The sequence below is a fragment of the Carassius auratus genome, chromosome 48 (genome assembly GCF_003368295.1).
Source record: "Carassius auratus strain Wakin chromosome 48, ASM336829v1, whole genome shotgun sequence".
NCBI classification, from domain to species: domain Eukaryota; kingdom Metazoa; phylum Chordata; class Actinopteri; order Cypriniformes; family Cyprinidae; genus Carassius; species Carassius auratus.
In genome coordinates, this window is record NC_039290.1 from 9747200 (window position 1) to 9765032 (window position 17833).

Here is a 17833-nt window from a genome sequence, read left to right on the forward strand (position 1 = left end):
AGAAGCAGGCTAGTCACTTGCTAATTATGCTAACAACATGCTAGTTACTTGCTAATCATGCTAGTAACTTGCCAATCACGATAGAAACAGGCTAGTCACTAGTTAACTATGCAAAAATATGCTAGCAACATGCTAATAATGCTAGCAACATGCTAGAAACTTGCTAATCATACTAGCAACATGCTAGTCACTTGTTTATCATGCTTAGTAACATGCTAGTAACATACTCCAATACATGTTAATCCTGCTAAAAACATGCTATCAACATTTATCTAATCTTTATACCTTTTCAAACTTCAGGCTCTTACAACTGTTTCAAACTTCCATGCTAGGCTTCCTCAAGCTAACCTAAAGTGTCTTGACAAACCTTTTTATCTAGTTACTTTTATTATTGTTACTGAATAAAATATTAAATAAACGAAGAATTGTGACTTGTATAATATTTCACTGTAAAATAAAAGAAACTGAAATGATAAAAGTACAACTGTAAAATGACAATAATTTGTAAGTTTTAATATGTAAAAAAAATCCAAAAATGTTTATCTGAGGAGTTGCGTTATGTGATTCGTCATCAACTCTAGAAGTCCATGCCAAGTCTCAAGTGAGTTACACAAACAAACGTGTGTGTGTGTGTGTGTGTGTGTGTGCGTGTGTGTGTGTGTGTGCGTGTGTGTGTGTGTGTCAGACCCATCGGAGTTCCACCCTGACGATCAGTGTCTGGTTCAGATGTTGAAGGGTTTGTGTTTGAAGCATCTGGGCCGACTGCTGCAGGCTGAGCTCTGCTTCACACAGGTGCTGAGCAGGTAAACACTTTTTTAAAGTCACTGTAAGTCAGTGGAGTGTTTTGTTGCTGTGTTGTGAATCAGCTGGAGGTTTGATGATGACTGTGTGTGTGTTCACAGTGAGAAGCACCACCGGTCATGATCACTATCTGATCCCCTTCACTCTCTATGAGCTGGGCTTACTCTACAAGCAGCAGGGCGATTACATCAAAGCCACGCGCTACATCGAGGACGCCAAGTGAGTTCACTTTCACAGTAGATTAAATGACATCAGATCCCCTAAATAACACAACACTTCCTTTAGTCTATGGTGCTGCACACAATGTTACAATTGAGTGAAGTGAAATATAAAAGGAGTTTGAGTTACTGCCTTCTTGATACTTGAAATCCAAGTTTTGATCACTTTTACTGTGTCAGTTTGAACTTGACACATGGGAAAATATTAGCTAAAAATATGGATTTTGTTACAGCAGTAACTCTAGTATTTATTTGTAAAGTCTGTTTTAATGCAACCTCTGTAACGGCTAAGAAATAGTGCAGAAAATTGGGCTGATGGTGCAATATGGCTCAGTGTGCATTGTCTCACATGCCATGTTTAAGGGTCCAAAAAAAAAGATTGGTTAAGTAAAAAGTGCTTAAAATTTGAATGTCGTTAGAGCAGTAACTCTAGTATAAAGGCATTATGTCTTCTTTAGTGCCTCCTTTGAAGCGGCTGAGAAACAGAACCATGAATTGGGCTGATGGCGTGTGTATGAATGCATGAATAGGGCAGTGTGTATTGTCCCACATGCCAAGTTCAAGGATCCCAAAAACAACATTGGTGCAGCAAACACTGTTCAAAATTGGGATTTTGTTACAGCAGTAACTCTAGTATTAATTTGTCAAATCTGTTTTTATGCATCCTCCATAATGGCTGAGAAATAGTGCAGCAAATTGGGCTGATGGCGCAATACAGCAGTGTGCATTGTCCCACATGCCAAGTTCAAGGATCCATAAAGAAAGATTGGTGAAGCATACAGTGTTCAAAATTGGAATTTAGGTAGAGCAGTAACTCTAATAGCAAGACCTAAAATAATCTTTAACACATTCTCTTAAGTGGCTGAGAAATAGCATCACAAATTGGGCTGATGGTGCGATATGGCTCAGTGTGCATTGTCCCCACATGCCAAATTCAAAGGCCAAAAGAAATGTAGTAAAATGTTCAAAATTTGTATTTCACTAGATTATTACATTCCTTATTAAACCACTTAGTCAGATTTAACACATAAGTACAGTTGGTGGAGAAATTAATTTCTTCTTTCAATTTTAACAGCGCATATTGCGAGAAGCATCGGAGGGCTTATGAAAATGCCTTGTTATTTAAAGAAGAGGTTCATTTTTGGTCATATTGACCTCCTCTGAGTAGTTTAAACAACTGCTCGAAAACCATATTTTAAGTAACACTTGATGAGTCTGACTGTGTTTGTGTGTTCGTAGGTTGAATTATAAGGACTATTCAATGGAGTCTCGTCTTCATTTCCGCATCCACGCGGCTCTCAGCAGTCTGAAGGGTTCTCCGACAAACTCTCCGTGATGAGCAGACGATCAGCGCTGACGTCCGAAGAACACAAGCACATCACGACCGTCACCGAAGCACCAAAGCTAGTGTACCTCGAACCGGAAGATTTGAACTCTCATTTGTCCTCGTAGTTTAAATAAAGTCTTACGTTTGTTCAGCCAATCAGACGGCTGAAGAAAGTCGCTGGCGTCCAATCAGAAAACAGCTGCTGTAATGAATGTATCGTTATATTTTAAAGACCAAATATGTTTGTCTGCCTGTGTGTCTTACATTGTTTGTGTGTTTCTGCACAGCTGTAGACGTCGAGTGTCTTTGTACATGTATCGTTCACATTAATTACAGTCTTATAAGATTATTAAGCTGATTACAAGTTTAGACGCTTCAAGCAATTCAAAAAATTCATATTCATTTGAAAGCAATAATAATCAGCCAACAATCACGCTGAGAGGAAACATTTTATTTTCTAGAAATGGTTTTTTTTGCTCTCTTTGAACTGTAAGTATAAACGTTTATTTTGAATGCTTTAAATGTAGCAGGTGGGACTGTTTTTATTTTATTTTGCATGTTCTAGTTTTAATGTATAAAAGCAAATATGTATTACAATAATCAAATACAGTTGATACTATTTTGGAAACATTTTATTTTTTTCTTTAAATCTCAAGTGCACTGAAAAAAAAAGAAATATTTTTTTCCCCACGTTTTTGTCCTTTTATATATGGAAAATGACAAAAATACTGGAAAAAAAATAGTTTATGCATTATGTACATAATAACAAGCAGGTTTCTGCTTTAAGAGTGTTGCCTGATTATGTTAAATGATTATGTGCTTCTGAATATGAATTCTCATTAAACAAGCTCTTGTCAAGTGTGCAATGAAAAAACACCTTAAAACACTTACTGTATGAGCTTGTTTTCAGAGAATGAATAATTATAATAGACTTCTATAATGTGTATATAAAGATAAGTGCACGGTTTCTTCTGAACTGGGATGCTCTCGACTGTTTCTTCAGGTCATCGGTGTAATCTAGTTCTGACCTGTATGCAAACCTCTCTTTATAACGATAGACTGTGTGTCACGCCTGGTTATTAATGTGTGTGTGTGTGTGTGTGTGTGAGGGTTCTGCTGTTTGGACAGATGGGTTGAGTTCAGAAGTTTGTTGCTCTTTGGGTTTTATTTACACTTGGGTCAGAATACTTGGCCACACGACACTTATTCGCTCTTTCCAGTTGTGTTTTGTCTGATCAGTGTTTTATTCCACTGTCATCTGTTTCAGAAGTATTCCTCTTTCATTCCTGTTTTATTTTTTTTTTCTTTACACCAATAAAATACTGAGAAGAACTTGATATTGTTATTACAAACAAGTGTTGCAGGTTTTATTTACTGTCTGAAAAAATCTGTGACTTGTTCTCAAGTGTATGTTTGGCAGATTTACATGTGAAATAAACCTTTAGTTGACATGTTATTGTCAGGATGTGATTATGGAAGAACTGAAACCCAACGTGAAAACAGATTTTCTTAAAATTCAAAAACACTTTTTCCTCTCCTAAAAATATAAAAAAATAAACAGTTTTTATAGAGGATAAACAGTTTGAGGAAAGAAAAATAATTTTTAGGACTTTGGCTCTGAAAAGATCTGAAGCACTTTTTTTTTGTAAATCTGGAAAAATATTGGGGGAACAAATTGGAGAAAGAAAAAGTTGCTAAAAGAGAAAAACGTTTTTGACGCCAAAATTTTTTAATAAATTGACAGAAAAAAAATAGAACAATTCGTAAGAACACTGTTCCCTTTATTTTTTATTTTTTTTATTATTATTCTTTTTTTTTTTCTTTTTTTTTGCAGTATATAGATATATCATGTCCTGGTTTAGGGTTTATTTAAGTAGGTCCTAAAAATGAGTAAAAATCATATAATTATTATAAAATATACTTTAAAAATGTAACAAAAAAACTAAAATTGGGTTATGTTTTGCAAAATCAAATGAATTGAAAATCACCATTGTTATTCTATTTGCATTATTTCCATCTTAGCTGTTGGAAACATTTAAAGGTATTAATTTATCACATATAATAATAATAATTTGAAGATGGCACCATTGAATCTCGGGTAACAGTAACTTCATATTCCTGTCTCTGCTTATGATCTGTTTATGTGTGTCCTGTGCTATCCGCTCAGTCCAGAAGTATTGGTTTAGTTTGAGACTGAGATTGAAATGCAGGTTAATGATTAAACAAACTCAATGCGTGTTTATTTAGTGTCCTGTTTCTGCTCAGTGTTTCGCTCGCATTGTAATGAAACGGCAGAATACTTGCACACAGTTCTTCTGTCACGACCGGTGGCTTGAATTGAGAAATACTGCTGCATTTCATGTACAAATAACATCCTTGTGCAATTCATGAACGTTCCTCATTTAACATTTGCAGACAAGATATCACACTAACTACTGATAATAAATACAGAGCGAATAGACTGATATCTGTACACTGTAAAATTGTTAGTCTAAAAAACATAGATATATATATGGGGAGAAATATATTCAATAAAACAATATATGTAAGTTTGGTAACACTTTACAATAAGGTTTTCATTAGTTAATGTATTAACATGAACGAACAGTGCATTTATTACAGTCGACTGTATGAAAATGCAGTTGCTCATTGTTAGTTCATGTTAATTCACACTGTATTAACTAATACTTGCAAGCACTTTTGATTTTAATAATGCATAAATGTTAAATTGACATTAAGATTAATAAACGCTGTGTTCATTCGTAGTTCATGTTAACTAAAGATCCTTATTGTTAAGTGCTACTGTATATTTTTCAATTGTAAACAATAATAATAATAGTAGAATTAAATCAAAGGGATTGTTAAAGTTTGGGGTTAATAACACTGGGTTTTTTGTCTTTGAAAGAAAATAATTTTATTTATCAAGGATGCATTTAATTGATCAAAAGTGCCAGTAAAGACATGCATAATTAAAAAAAAAACTCAAATAAATGCTGTTCTGTTCATCTGTGAATCCTTAAAAATTAAATGCATCACAGTTTCCACAGAAATATTGAGCAGCACAACTGTGTTCAACATTGCTAATAATCAGAAATGTTTCTTGAGCAGTAAATCATCATATTATTTTGATTTCTGAAGATCATGTGACACTGAAGACTGGAGGAATGATGCTGAAAATACAGCGGAGCATCACAGAAATACATTACACTTTAACACAGATTCACACAGAAAACAGATGATTTACATTAGAATAATATTTCACAATTTTTACTGTACTTCTAATCAAATAAATGCAGCCTTAGTGAGCCGAAGAGAGTCTTTCATAAACATAAATCTTACAAACCCCTAACTCTATAAATATATATATAGGATTTTGGACATTTATACATGATTAAAGTGTCAATAAACCAAGAGTTGTGACCTTTCCGGACCGAAGCTCTCGTTTCTCCTCCCACTGGGGTTTTCTCCTCCTTCTCTGATTCATTAATCATTGCTCGTCTGAATGTGTGTGTGATGGAGGTGTTTGGGTGAACTGAGCCGACAGGACAAAGATCAGAAACACACACCGAGAGAAAGAAAGATCTGCAGGAATCATGAAGGTCCTCAGTGTTTTCTTCTTCATGTATCTTCTGCTCCAGACCACCGTGAGTTTCTGCTTCCTTCATCTGATCACATAACATTAATCACTGATGAACTCATCTGTTGAAAGATAAAAACTGTCTTGGAAACCTGCATGAAAACAGTCATTATTTGTGATAAATCTACTGGCGCTAATAGAGCACCAAAGACACACTTCTAATAAAATTGCTAAAAATGTTTTTATATGACAGAACTCATTCAGCGTTAGTTTTGTTTTCAGGGTGGGACCTTTAGTTTGTTAAGTCCTCTGTTGCATCAACCTGTAGCTGAATTATTGCAAAATGTTGTATTTGGCAACTCTGATGAAATTTGGCTCACCTTCTCATCTTCACACTTCATCTGCTTTGATTGTGACGTATTTCCAAACTACTGTTTGTTTTAGCGGATGAATGAATCGCACATTGTTGTTTTTATCTCAGCAGCTTGATGTCTTCCGTCACAATGTTAATTTTCAGAAGAAATACTAAAAATATATATAATAAAGCATTATTCTTTTGATTGATGGAGTTACATTTACATTCATATTATTAAACCTCGGGTGTATCGACCGACAAAGTAAATAAATAAATAAAAAGGTTTGGAAATTTTAAAGATCACTACTTTACTGGATTGATACGAAACTCATTGACATTTATGGCAGTAGCTATGTAACCACAAAAAAAAAAAAAATAAATAAATAAATAAAAAAAAAAAAATTGTGAAAAAAAAAAAAATTGATTCCACAAAAAATTAAATAAAATATAAATAATAATAATAATAATAATAAACAAAATTGTGGATTTAATTCCACAAAAATAAATAAATAAATACAAATTTTGGATTTGATGAAAAAAAAAAAAAAAAAGTTTGTGGTCAAAAATGACCACCATTGGAAATAAATGGGAAATATACAAAAATACAGATCCTTTTTTTGTGTGTGTAGAAATCTGCAATTCATTCACGGTGCAGAAAAATTATCTAAAATATAAAAATCTATAAAACATCATGAGTGCAAAAGAGATTGATTAACCTCTGATAATGTTTTTTTTTTCTTTCTTTTTTTTTAAGTTTATGTGAAAAAAATATTTATTTTGTGTTCAGGTTTGACTGTAGTAAAATTAATGGAAAAACGGACAAAAAAATCTAAACCATTACAAAACGTTGTCTAAATATAAATCCAAATCCACAAAAAAAAAAAAAAGATCTCTAAAACAGGATTTGTAAGCCTTTTCTATAGCGCTCTATAAGAACCTAGTGGCTAAAGCACAGAATTGCAGATGTTTTTATTGTATTACTGGCACCAGATGGCACTAATCTGCCTTCAAAATTAAGGATTAAAAGCTCTCTATTTTAACATTGAATACTGCTTTAACTGAAAATATGCACATTTTAGAATTTGTTATTTTATTATTTTCAGTGGTTAAAATGTATTATAGTTATTGCACAAATATGAATTAGTATGATTAAATAATCTACAACAAAAAGAAATATAAACATATTACATTGATTTTCCTGGAAATAAAAAAAAAAGTTAAATTTCAGGTGTCTGGTCACGTTTGACCACGAACAACACAAGTGTGACTCCCAAATGAACAACACCAGAGGGTTAATAGACACTTTTATCCAAAGTGATTTACAAATGAGAAACAAAAGCAATTTAGCAAGAGAACAATAATCATAATATGCAACAGCAAGCTTTCTTTAGACAACTAAATTAGGAACATTATCATTATTATTATTATTCAGGGTTTCTGCAAGTTAATTAAATTAATTCATTAGTTTTCCCACATTTACTTCCAAAGACTGATTATACAATTTCCAACCAATCTCCATTAATTTTAATTTTCACAAAATTTGAAAAAAATTGAAAAACACCTTTTTAAAACAACTTTTAATGTTTCTTCTGTTCAAAAATAACTGCAAAAAGTGTGGTTCTTCACCACTGTTTTTTTTTTTTTTTTTTTTACAGTAAAAATGTTAAACGATTGAATTAACTTTAATCAAGATGCAGAAATAACATAGTAGCAGTTTTTTTATTTTATTTTCAAATAATAAGAAAAATATCTGCCAATGAGTTCAGAAAAATTTGCTTAAAAGGAAAAAATATTCCTGTTTGACAGAAGTTTGCTCTGGTTTTAAGCTTAAACTGAAAATAAAATTTCAAATCTTTATTCTCGCATCTCCAGTAAATGTATAGTCACTTAAGGATGTTTAGATGTTTTTACTGAGAAAAAAAAAAAGAAAAAAAAAACGAGACAAAAATACAGGAAGATATTCGTTTTTTCCAGTACATGCAGAATTTGATTGCCACAACTTCTCATTCATTCCCACTTAGGACCTTAATTTGTGGAAAGATGAATTAAGACTTGAACTGTTGTAGTTTCCATTTTCTTAAAGTTTATTTCATCTGATTAGAGTTTGGAGGAGGAACAAGAGTCTTGGTCACAAACAAATCCAACGGAAAAAACAGATACAGACTTGATGCAAAAACAAGAGTTGGGAAACCAAAGTGGGAAAACAGAACCAGACTTGGATCAGAAAACTGAAGAAAATGGACCATTAAACTCTGAACCAATAGCAAACCAAACAGAATCAGATGTTGTACCATCGGCATCTCCAGAACCCAAAACTTTTCCAAAACCAAAAGAATCCAAGCGTGACTCTGAGTCCCAATCTGATTCAAATCCCAAAGTTCCAAAAGAACGTGATGAGGATTTCTTGGGTGCAGCCCAATGTCTGAATCAGAAATACACATGGCAGTCTTGCTCTAAAGTGTTTTGTCCTCCATGGAGGCGATGCATCGAAGGACAGTGTGTCTGTAAGATGCCGTACAAATGTCCACGGCAGCAGAACACCTGTACTCAGGAAGGACCCGTGTATTACTCCATGTGTCAGGCCAACGCCATCTCCTGCAGAACCAAGACGCCCATTTTCTCACACTTCAGCCCATCCTGCAAAGGTGAACTCAAAATATTACCTAATCAATAACAGACCGTTTTTCCAGAGTAAGTCTTTATGTTGCTATATGTTTCTTTGGAATTTAACAGAAGTTATTGATGTGTCTTTATAAGTCCTACATTGGCATCTAGGTGCATTTATGGAAACCTAGATGCTCCAGGTCGAAATTACTCTGATTGGATTCAACACAATTCACCAAAAATTACACTAACATTAATACTTTCCCCACATCTTTATCCCAATTTTTTAAAATTTATTCAACAACTATTTTTAATTGTTTTTCACAAAATGTGAAATTATTAACCGTATTTTATTTTATTTTTATATGTATTTATTTATTTGTAGTACTTTGCAGAAGCGCAAACAGTGAGTAAGGCAACGCTAAGATCATTGGGTTCGATTCCCAGCAAAACTGACAAACATCAACATTCAACGCAGCGTGCATTTCTTCAAACACAAATGTCAAGCAACTGCATGTAAATATAAATAATCAGACAACAGTTGAAAAAAGAATGAGATAAAACTTATTTTAAGTCTGTGCAGTTATCGTTAACCATTAATTCTGCAGGTCAAAATGACTTGCTAAAATCACTTTCGGGAATACAAATATTGTATGCATATTACAACATTTCAAAATGCAAAAACTTTGCAGGCCAGATGAGAAACAATCATGAAATTTCAAGAAAAACAAATCCTAGCTTAACCAGCATTTCCAACAACTCAAAAAGGTGTTCGGGTCAAAATTGACCCGGAATATAATACAATGATTAAGAGTGTCAGATGATTTGGTGTGGAATTAGAAAGTATTCAACTTTTACGTACATTTTTGTGTCCAGCGACAGACAAGGTGTATGTAACTGTGAGTGTCTCTGACTCTAAGAACGTGGTCGAGATAAACACACATTTGGGGAAAATGCTGGTATGTGGCAAAGGCTGGAATATGGCTGCAGCAAATGTGGTTTGTCGAAACCCTCTGAAAGTCGAAAGGTAAACACACCTGCACACAAGACATCCCTTTCTCTCGACTCAGCACTAATTGCTCATCTTGTTCTGTCTGTCTCTCAGAGGAGCAGAGAAGGCGGATACTATCGAATATAAATCTCTTAACAAAGATATTCAATGGCCACGTGAGTGTATGAAGGTTCGCTGCATGGGATATGAGCTCTCATTGGCTGAGTGTAGGATCCATAATCCAGAGGAAATCACAGAAGGCACTACGGTGGCCGTCGCAAAGTGCTATGAGGAACCTCAAGGTGCTGTTTCCTCTCGGATGTCATCACCATGTTAATGTTTAATAATGATAATCTGTTGTTTTGACACTTCTCTCACTCTCACTGATGGGTTTTCTCTGAGTAGCCGACTGTAAGAAGTTCATGTGTGCGAACGGGAAGTGTTTATCCAGTGGAAAACCCTGCAATGGTGTTGATGACTGTGGAGACAACAGTGACGAGATGTGCTGCCAAAGTGAGTCTGACATCATCATTCCTCTTCCTGTTTACTGTATTGAACCCATGACTTTGGTGATGCTGGAGTGAAGTGCACTGTTAATCCTGATTGTACTGTTTCTGCTGTGTGAAGAATGTCGAGGCCAGAGTTTCCTCTGTAAATCGGGTGTCTGTATTCCCCGTTCTGCCATCAAAGATGGAATCAGGGACTGTCTGGGAGGAGATGATGAACACACCGGTCAGTGAACTCTTCTGAGATCTCATTACTGTTCAGTTTAGGATTCAGTTTCTGAATGCAGAAACAGCTTATCTTTTCCTTTAACTTTTAACTTTTTAACTTTTTGCAAAAACAAAAAAATAAACAAATTCTGTTTTCTTCACACAATCTTGTTACAATTTTATTACTTCCTGTTTTACAGCTCTGCAATCAAATCTCATCTGAATAGATTTGTCTGTGATCTAGATACTTTTCCCCCCACAATCTTTCTATTTGTCTGATGGTCCTTCATTACGAATTTAGAACCTTTTGCCAATTTTATTAGAACAAATTTTGGTGCAACTGTAAGGTTTGATTGCTGCTGGAAAACCAAAGAAAGAGAGAATGACAGGATGACAGGAAAGAATGAAAAAGAATGAGAAAGAGAGAGCAAAAGAAAGAATTGTTAATTTTGTTTCCTAGAGAACAAATGAACCAAAGAACAAACGAACTAGAGACAGAAAGAACAAGAATAAGAGAATAAGGAAGAACAATATTGAAAGAAAGAAACAACAGAGGACAAAAGAAAGAACAAGAAAAAGAAAGTGCAGAAAGAAAGTACGAGGTTGAAAGAATAAGACTGAATGGATTAATAAAGATGAATAAACAAGAAGGAAAAACTACTTAACAATAACAAAAAAAGAATGTCAATTTTTGAGTCCAGCGATAATAATTGTTAATAGCATTTTTGTTACACAGTTAGTTTTGATACACTTTTTCTGCCCTTCTCTTTGTGTTTCAGAAGAAGAAGTAACAAAACCAAAAAAAAAAGAAGAATTGTTTTCCGATCCAATGTCAGGTAAGAAAAACGTCACAGCTAATGTCTGTCACTTCAGCAAACAAATCTCTGGAGGATCCCCTTCTAGATCTGGTCAAAGTTTAAAGTTTAGTAATTTTAGTTTTGAGTCATACAGCTGAATCAACATCCATCATGTTGTTCCAGAGATCAAAACCATCCGCTCGACTGCAGAGGACCAGCTGCAGTGCGGCATTCCCAATAAGGAGTATGTGTACAAACAGGAGGACGATAAGACTTCCCATTCGCGCAAGAAACGCTTAGTAGGAGGGGAAGAGGCTTTACCGGTCAGTCTTGAGAAATACAAAACTTCAGAAACACAGAAAAGTTGATACATGATGATATATATATCGCTATGATGAGATAAAGTGTCTGTTATTGATTCTGAATGTGTATATCGTAGAATGTAACTAAATAATTGCGCGACGCAGAACTGATTAAATGTTTTCGACGCGTTGAGTGATAAAGAAATATAAACTAATTTAAAAAAGCACGGACGAACATGTGCATGTCAATTCGCCCTCAATGACGCATTTAAATCTTTTTTGCGTCTTTTTGCGCTTGAACGGTCCAAATGCCAGTCTTGGCAGGTTTTTACGTAATGTACACACATCCTTAAAGTTATAAATACAGGTGTATTAAGAAAACAAAAGTTAAAATCACTCTTTGCTCTTTACTGACTAACTTTAGTAGCTATAATAAAGATCAACGCATATTTCATTCACACAGATAAAACTTTCCAGTTTTATTTTACATTTGACTATTAAATTTCTGTAGTGTTATATACCTGCTTTTTGAGAGACGTTTGATTTTATTTGTCCTTGTTTTCTTTTAATAGCTTCCACTTTTTCACTAGCTCTATAGCATCGTTGTTGGCTAAGTGGATTTACGTGTTATAAAGTTAACAAACGTTATCTTGAGCAATAATGTTCGAAGTGGATGTCAAATGTCAGTAGACCTGGATGATTTTAAAATGACTGGTTTATTCATAAATTCTCACGTCCACTGTGGAAATAAATAATGAATATTATTCTTATATTTTAAATGTCCACTTGTTTTGAACTTTACAAGAAATTGAATGCCAACCAGTAAGGAATGACCTCTGCGTGTGACTTATGTAGACCCAGATACAGTGGCAGGTGGCCATTCAGGATGAAGGTTCGATCCACTGCGGAGGGGCGTATTTGGGCGGCTGCTGGGTTTTGACCGCCGCCCACTGTGTCAGGTACAACCAATCACCACACGTTTTGATCAACCTGTACTGAACCCCTACTGAAACACAATAGTACATTTGTGTGTCTCTAGGCCTAAACCGAGGTCCTTCCGAATCAAGTTCTCTCTCTGGATGAAGCATCGTAAGCAGTCGACAACGGACAGCATCCCAGTAAAGAACATCATCATCCATCATAAATATAACCCTCAAACCTACGAGAACGACATCGCTTTGGTGCAGCTGGAGGAGCTGAATCTTTCAGACAAGTGCATGCAGGACAATCCCGCGGTCCGAGCCGTCTGCGTGCCCTGGTCAACCCAACAGTTCCAGCCCAATGACACCTGCACCATCTCCGGCTGGGGCCGCGACAGAGGTTCGGCTCTACAATTACGCACAAAATCTTCTAGCTCTGGTTTGCATTCATAAGTTTGTGTCTGGTTAGAGAGAGAGAGAGAGAAACTGAAAAATAAAGAGTTGCATTCATGTGGAAGTCATAAATATTGCATAAAAAATAAGAATGCACCATGCATTTATGTAAAAGCATGATGAATTAAAACATTCTAAAACTAGCTCAAAATATGAAATATATCTGAAATCCTCCAACTGGATGGAATCATACACTCTTTAAAAAAATGCTGGGTTGTTTCAACCCAACTTTGGGTCAAATATGGACTAACTCAACTTTTGGTTTAAAAATGTAACTTAAAAATTTAACCCCATTGTTGGGTTAAGCCAAATTTGACCCAAAGTTGGGTTGAAACAATCCAGCATTTATTAAGAATGTAGTCTGAGACTAAAGAAAAATCTGATTATGATGCATTCATCAGCTTTCGTCAACCGATGCAGACTTCAAATCTGGGCAAAATTTGTGTCATGTTTCCAACTGCATTCAATTGTCAAGTTCCTAATATTGGTGTTTTATTGTTGTGTTGTGTTAACCTGTCTTATATTGAGTTTTTTAATTCTAAAGGTGGTAAAATTGAGGTTTTCTTTTCTCTCAATCTGTCTGTTTGAAGAGGGGATATCAGCCGCGATTCTAAAATGGGCAAATGTGACGATTATCAGCGACTGCCAGAGTTATTACAAGGACCGTTTCCTTCCTGGAATGGAGTGTGCAGGTGTGTGTTTGTGTGTGTGTGTGTGTGTGTGTGTACGTGTGTGAAAGTTGTAATTCTGAATTTGTAATTGCAAGTTTTTAAGCTTGCTTGATGATGCTGAAATTATCATGAGTAACTTGTCCTGAGTGTATCTTCGTTCACCTGTTCCTGTGCCGTCATTGGTTGTTTTCTGTGTCAGGTGACCTGGAGGGGAAGGTGGACTCGTGTCAGGGTGACTCTGGAGGGCCGCTGGTGTGCACAGACGCATCTGGTTTGTCGTACGTGTGGGGAATAGTGAGCTGGGGTGATAAATGTGGCGAACCCAATCATCCTGGCGTTTACACTAAAGTGGCGCACTATTTCGACTGGATCCGCTTCAACACAGGCTGGCCGGCCGTTACCAAATTTAACCAGTGAAATGAAGCAACAGACCAGTTCAAACTTGCTGATTGATGTTACTTTATGTGCTATTTGTATGTTGCTATTAAAATGCTGATTATCAAGCAATTTAAAAGCTTAGTCCAGTCTCTTTTTTGGTTTCAAAGTGTTTTGTAGTTTGTGGTGCTTTTGTAAAATTAAATCTGTTTTATGTAGCTTTCACACAGCACACACTTCTGATGTGAAACCAGATTTTAAAACCACATACAGTATAAATGTCATTAAGACTAGATTTGCAAAAGCTAGATTCTGTATATTTATCTTGCAAATGTAAACATGTTTTTGAATTTTCTCATCACAGGCCTGTTTTAAACCTGAGATTAACTAAAAAAAAACACTTTGAGACAATTTTCGCCATACAGAAATTAATTGTAGTCATGAGTAACACTGATTTCTGAGTCTTAAATCAAGAGGCATTTTCTATATACATGAATAAAGTGACATGAGATATTTAGTCTTGCTTCCTGTGTGAAAAACAAACAAACAAAACTAGAAATAAAGGGAATTTTTCTTATTTTGGAAATGATCTGCCATTGGGGTAAAAATAATCTTGTTTCCATTTGCATTAAGATTATTTTTCCTACTTTATGGCCAATAATTTTAGTTGTTTTACTTAAAATGCACTTGTTTCTTCGCAGGAAACATGACTAAATATCTTATATCAAAATAAAACAATAAATACAATAAATAAAACAAAGAATACTCAGTAAGAAAAGCATTTTTGCTGCAAGAATGAATGATTTAAACATCTCTTATGCTTTAAAAAGGTGAAGAAGATGGAAAGAAACTCTAGGTTTAACAAAGAACAGGTTAGGTTCATAGGGTATGTTACCATGGTAACTGAGTATAAGTCACTTCTCTTTAAGAAACAGGTTTGACATACCCTGCTTTCTCAGGTTTGACAAACATTAACACACTCAGAGTTTTTCTCTAATCTAAAGATAACTTTAAAGAACGTTGTGATACAGGAAGACATAATGTTGGGAGAAGAGAACCTTGCCAGGACGTTCTGGGAACACAAGCACACAAACACAAACCTAAGCGGATCTGTGACTATTTCAATAATTCCTTCTTGGTTCATTCAGGAAACATCTTTAGTTAATTAATGATTAATCAATCTAAATTGATTCAGTTAAGTTTTTAGGATTGAGAAATTATTTTTCCTCTGATTGCTCAGCTTATGCACTTACTACACTTTCAGTTTTCCTTAAGTTAAAAACATGTATGAAAATTGGGGTGTTTTATCAAATTTTACATGATTTAGTTCATGTTTGTTACTTGGCTCATGTGAGTAGCTATCTTCGTGTAGCCTTGTTTTTATTTACTTAGTAAACAGTTTCTTTGACTATAGAGCAAAAGGGATAATGACACAATATCCACCTCTTTGACCTTTCCGGTAAGAGGCTGCTGTGTTTATTTTACCTGTTTGTCTGGTTCAGTCTGATGTCAGGCGTCTGTGGAGAAGGATTGTGAAGTGTAATGTAAAGGACTGCAAAAGATATCAAAGAGAGCAGGATCACTTTAATTTCACCCACTTATTACACGGCAGCTAATCAAATAAATACAAAACATGCACATCAAACTTTGATTTGCAGCCAGGGCCCTAAATAAAAACAAATAAATAAATAAAAACACCTACTATAGGGGTCAAAATAGAACTTCAATAAAATATAAAAGTAAATAACTAATTTTTTTATTACATTTTATTATTTACAAATTACAATTGTAGCTAGCTAGTCGCCTATATGGCTATGATTTTACTAATACAGTTGTCTGATTGATTTTATAGTCTCTCAAGCATTCAGAAATGACACACAAGAACATTTTACGTCAATAGAACCAAGGATTAGTTTTTGTAAGGGTTGTGATGTCCACAAGTTTTTGTTGGAGAAATTATAGAGGCTAGCATTTCTATTGCAAAAAGGTGGCCAGAAATGAAAGATTAGGTGGATATTTGAATTAAATATTTGGTCAATATTTAACAAGGATTTGATCATACTGTAAGTGTTACAACAGCAATTATCAGGCCTTTGATGCCCTTTGCAGGCATTTGTATTAATATGTAATGTACATACATTTTTATGTTGTATTACATTATGTATTTTAACAGTGTTATTCAGTGAAACCATATGATAATTATTAACTAACCAATCATTATTGCCTCATTGATTTTATATAATTAATTGATCCTGTTGTTCTCTTAGGTCTGTTTTTATTATAACACAAAAATATTATCTGAATACTTCTTAAATTATTATTTGAAGCGATTTGAAGTATCAAAGCCATGGTTAATTTGTAGTTACCATTGCTGCAATGTATGTATGGATTTTTTCGTAGTAAAATGATGGTTAATTTTCGGAAGGGAACACGGAAACTGTGTTTGGATTGTCAGCTGCGACTCTGAAATGTGCAAATGTGACACTTACTGCCACCTGCGAGAATTATTACAAGGACCATTTCCTCCCTGGAATGTACAGGTATGCAGGTGTTTCATAATCTGTGATGTCTAGCAGGTCTGGATTGTCTAGTGCCCTAACCTTTTAGTGTAACATGTATTATCTGTCTTAGCGTTTTTAAGTTATGTTCAGGTTTTAAAGAGTTGTTCTGATTAGCTCATTCTGTGCACCTGTTGTCTTTTTAGTTACCTTGTTAGTCCCTATGTTTAAAATACCTCTTAGTCTCATTCTGTCCTTGTTTATGATTGTGTTTAGTAGTGCGTAACCCTGTTCTCCAGTGAGTTTGATATTAAACAAGTGTTCCTGAACTTTGTCCTTCATCATGCTACTGTTTGAGACAACCATTCTGTAACATTTAACCCTTTCCTGTTTGCTCCATTGTACATCCAACTCATTGACACAACTTTGTTCATTCTTGAAGTGAACATTTGCCTGTTTGGCAATTAGATCAGCTGTTTTTGAACTGAACGTGATGTGTCCGTTCAGTGTTTCCACGTAACAAACGTGCCTTGAATGCTTGTCTAACTCTTGTTTTCATTTAGGGAGTAGTTCTCTCAAAAATGAAGCTCACCCTCAGGTCCTTCCAAACCTGTATGACCTGTCTGTATTTTCTGTAATATAAGTCACAGATTTTATCACCTGAAACATTCTGTGACTCATATTCCAATGTGATTTATATAAAGCAATTATATACACATTAGGATTCGTCCATTTGAGAATTCAGTTGGTCTTGTTTTAGCTGGTTTATGTTGGTCACCCAGCTAAAGAATACCCTGTAAAACCAGCAATGACCAGGCTGGAAAAGCGGATAAAACCTGGTTTATTTCTTTAACATGTTCCCCACACAATGGTAGATTCAAATAAATTAATTTAGGTTTTGCGTTTAATATTAACTGTTGTTTATAATGAACGCCAGCCACTATAATTTATTATTTGTATTACACTTACATATTTAATTTCCTTTCTGTTCTGTTACAGTTCAATTTAAAATATTTATTGTGATGTGAAAACTAAAATGTTTATGTTTGTATACGTTTATTGTTATTTAATAGTAATTACACATTATTTATACATTAGAATGTAATCATAAAATGTGACTCTTACACAAAAGTGACTTTTTTTTCTCTCAACAGAGACTCAATCTTGACCCGGTGCAATTTATTTTCCATAAAATGCCATACTTCCTTTACTTTTTATTTTCTTAACTGTT

At 34.6% G+C, this 17833-nt stretch overlaps 1 protein-coding gene and 1 pseudogene across 1 annotated transcript; both read left to right on the forward strand.

Annotated features, from left to right (window-relative positions):
* LOC113065316 (tetratricopeptide repeat protein 39B-like) overlaps nucleotides 1-3797 on the forward strand; it is a 10883-nt pseudogene extending 7086 nt beyond the window's left edge.
* Nucleotides 3798-5825: 2028 nt separating this feature from the next.
* On the forward strand, nucleotides 5826-14243 carry LOC113065803 (complement factor I). The gene is made up of 12 exons (XM_026237331.1): nucleotides 5826-5990; nucleotides 8380-8923; nucleotides 9759-9909; nucleotides 9988-10175; nucleotides 10279-10386; nucleotides 10501-10605; nucleotides 11366-11422; nucleotides 11567-11706; nucleotides 12541-12644; nucleotides 12725-13005; nucleotides 13649-13750; nucleotides 13929-14243. Exons 1-12 carry the CDS (start codon nucleotides 5940-5942, stop codon nucleotides 14144-14146), a joined length of 2049 nt encoding a protein of 682 aa, XP_026093116.1. The 5' UTR covers nucleotides 5826-5939; the 3' UTR covers nucleotides 14147-14243.
* Nucleotides 14244-17833: the final 3590 nt, after the last annotated feature.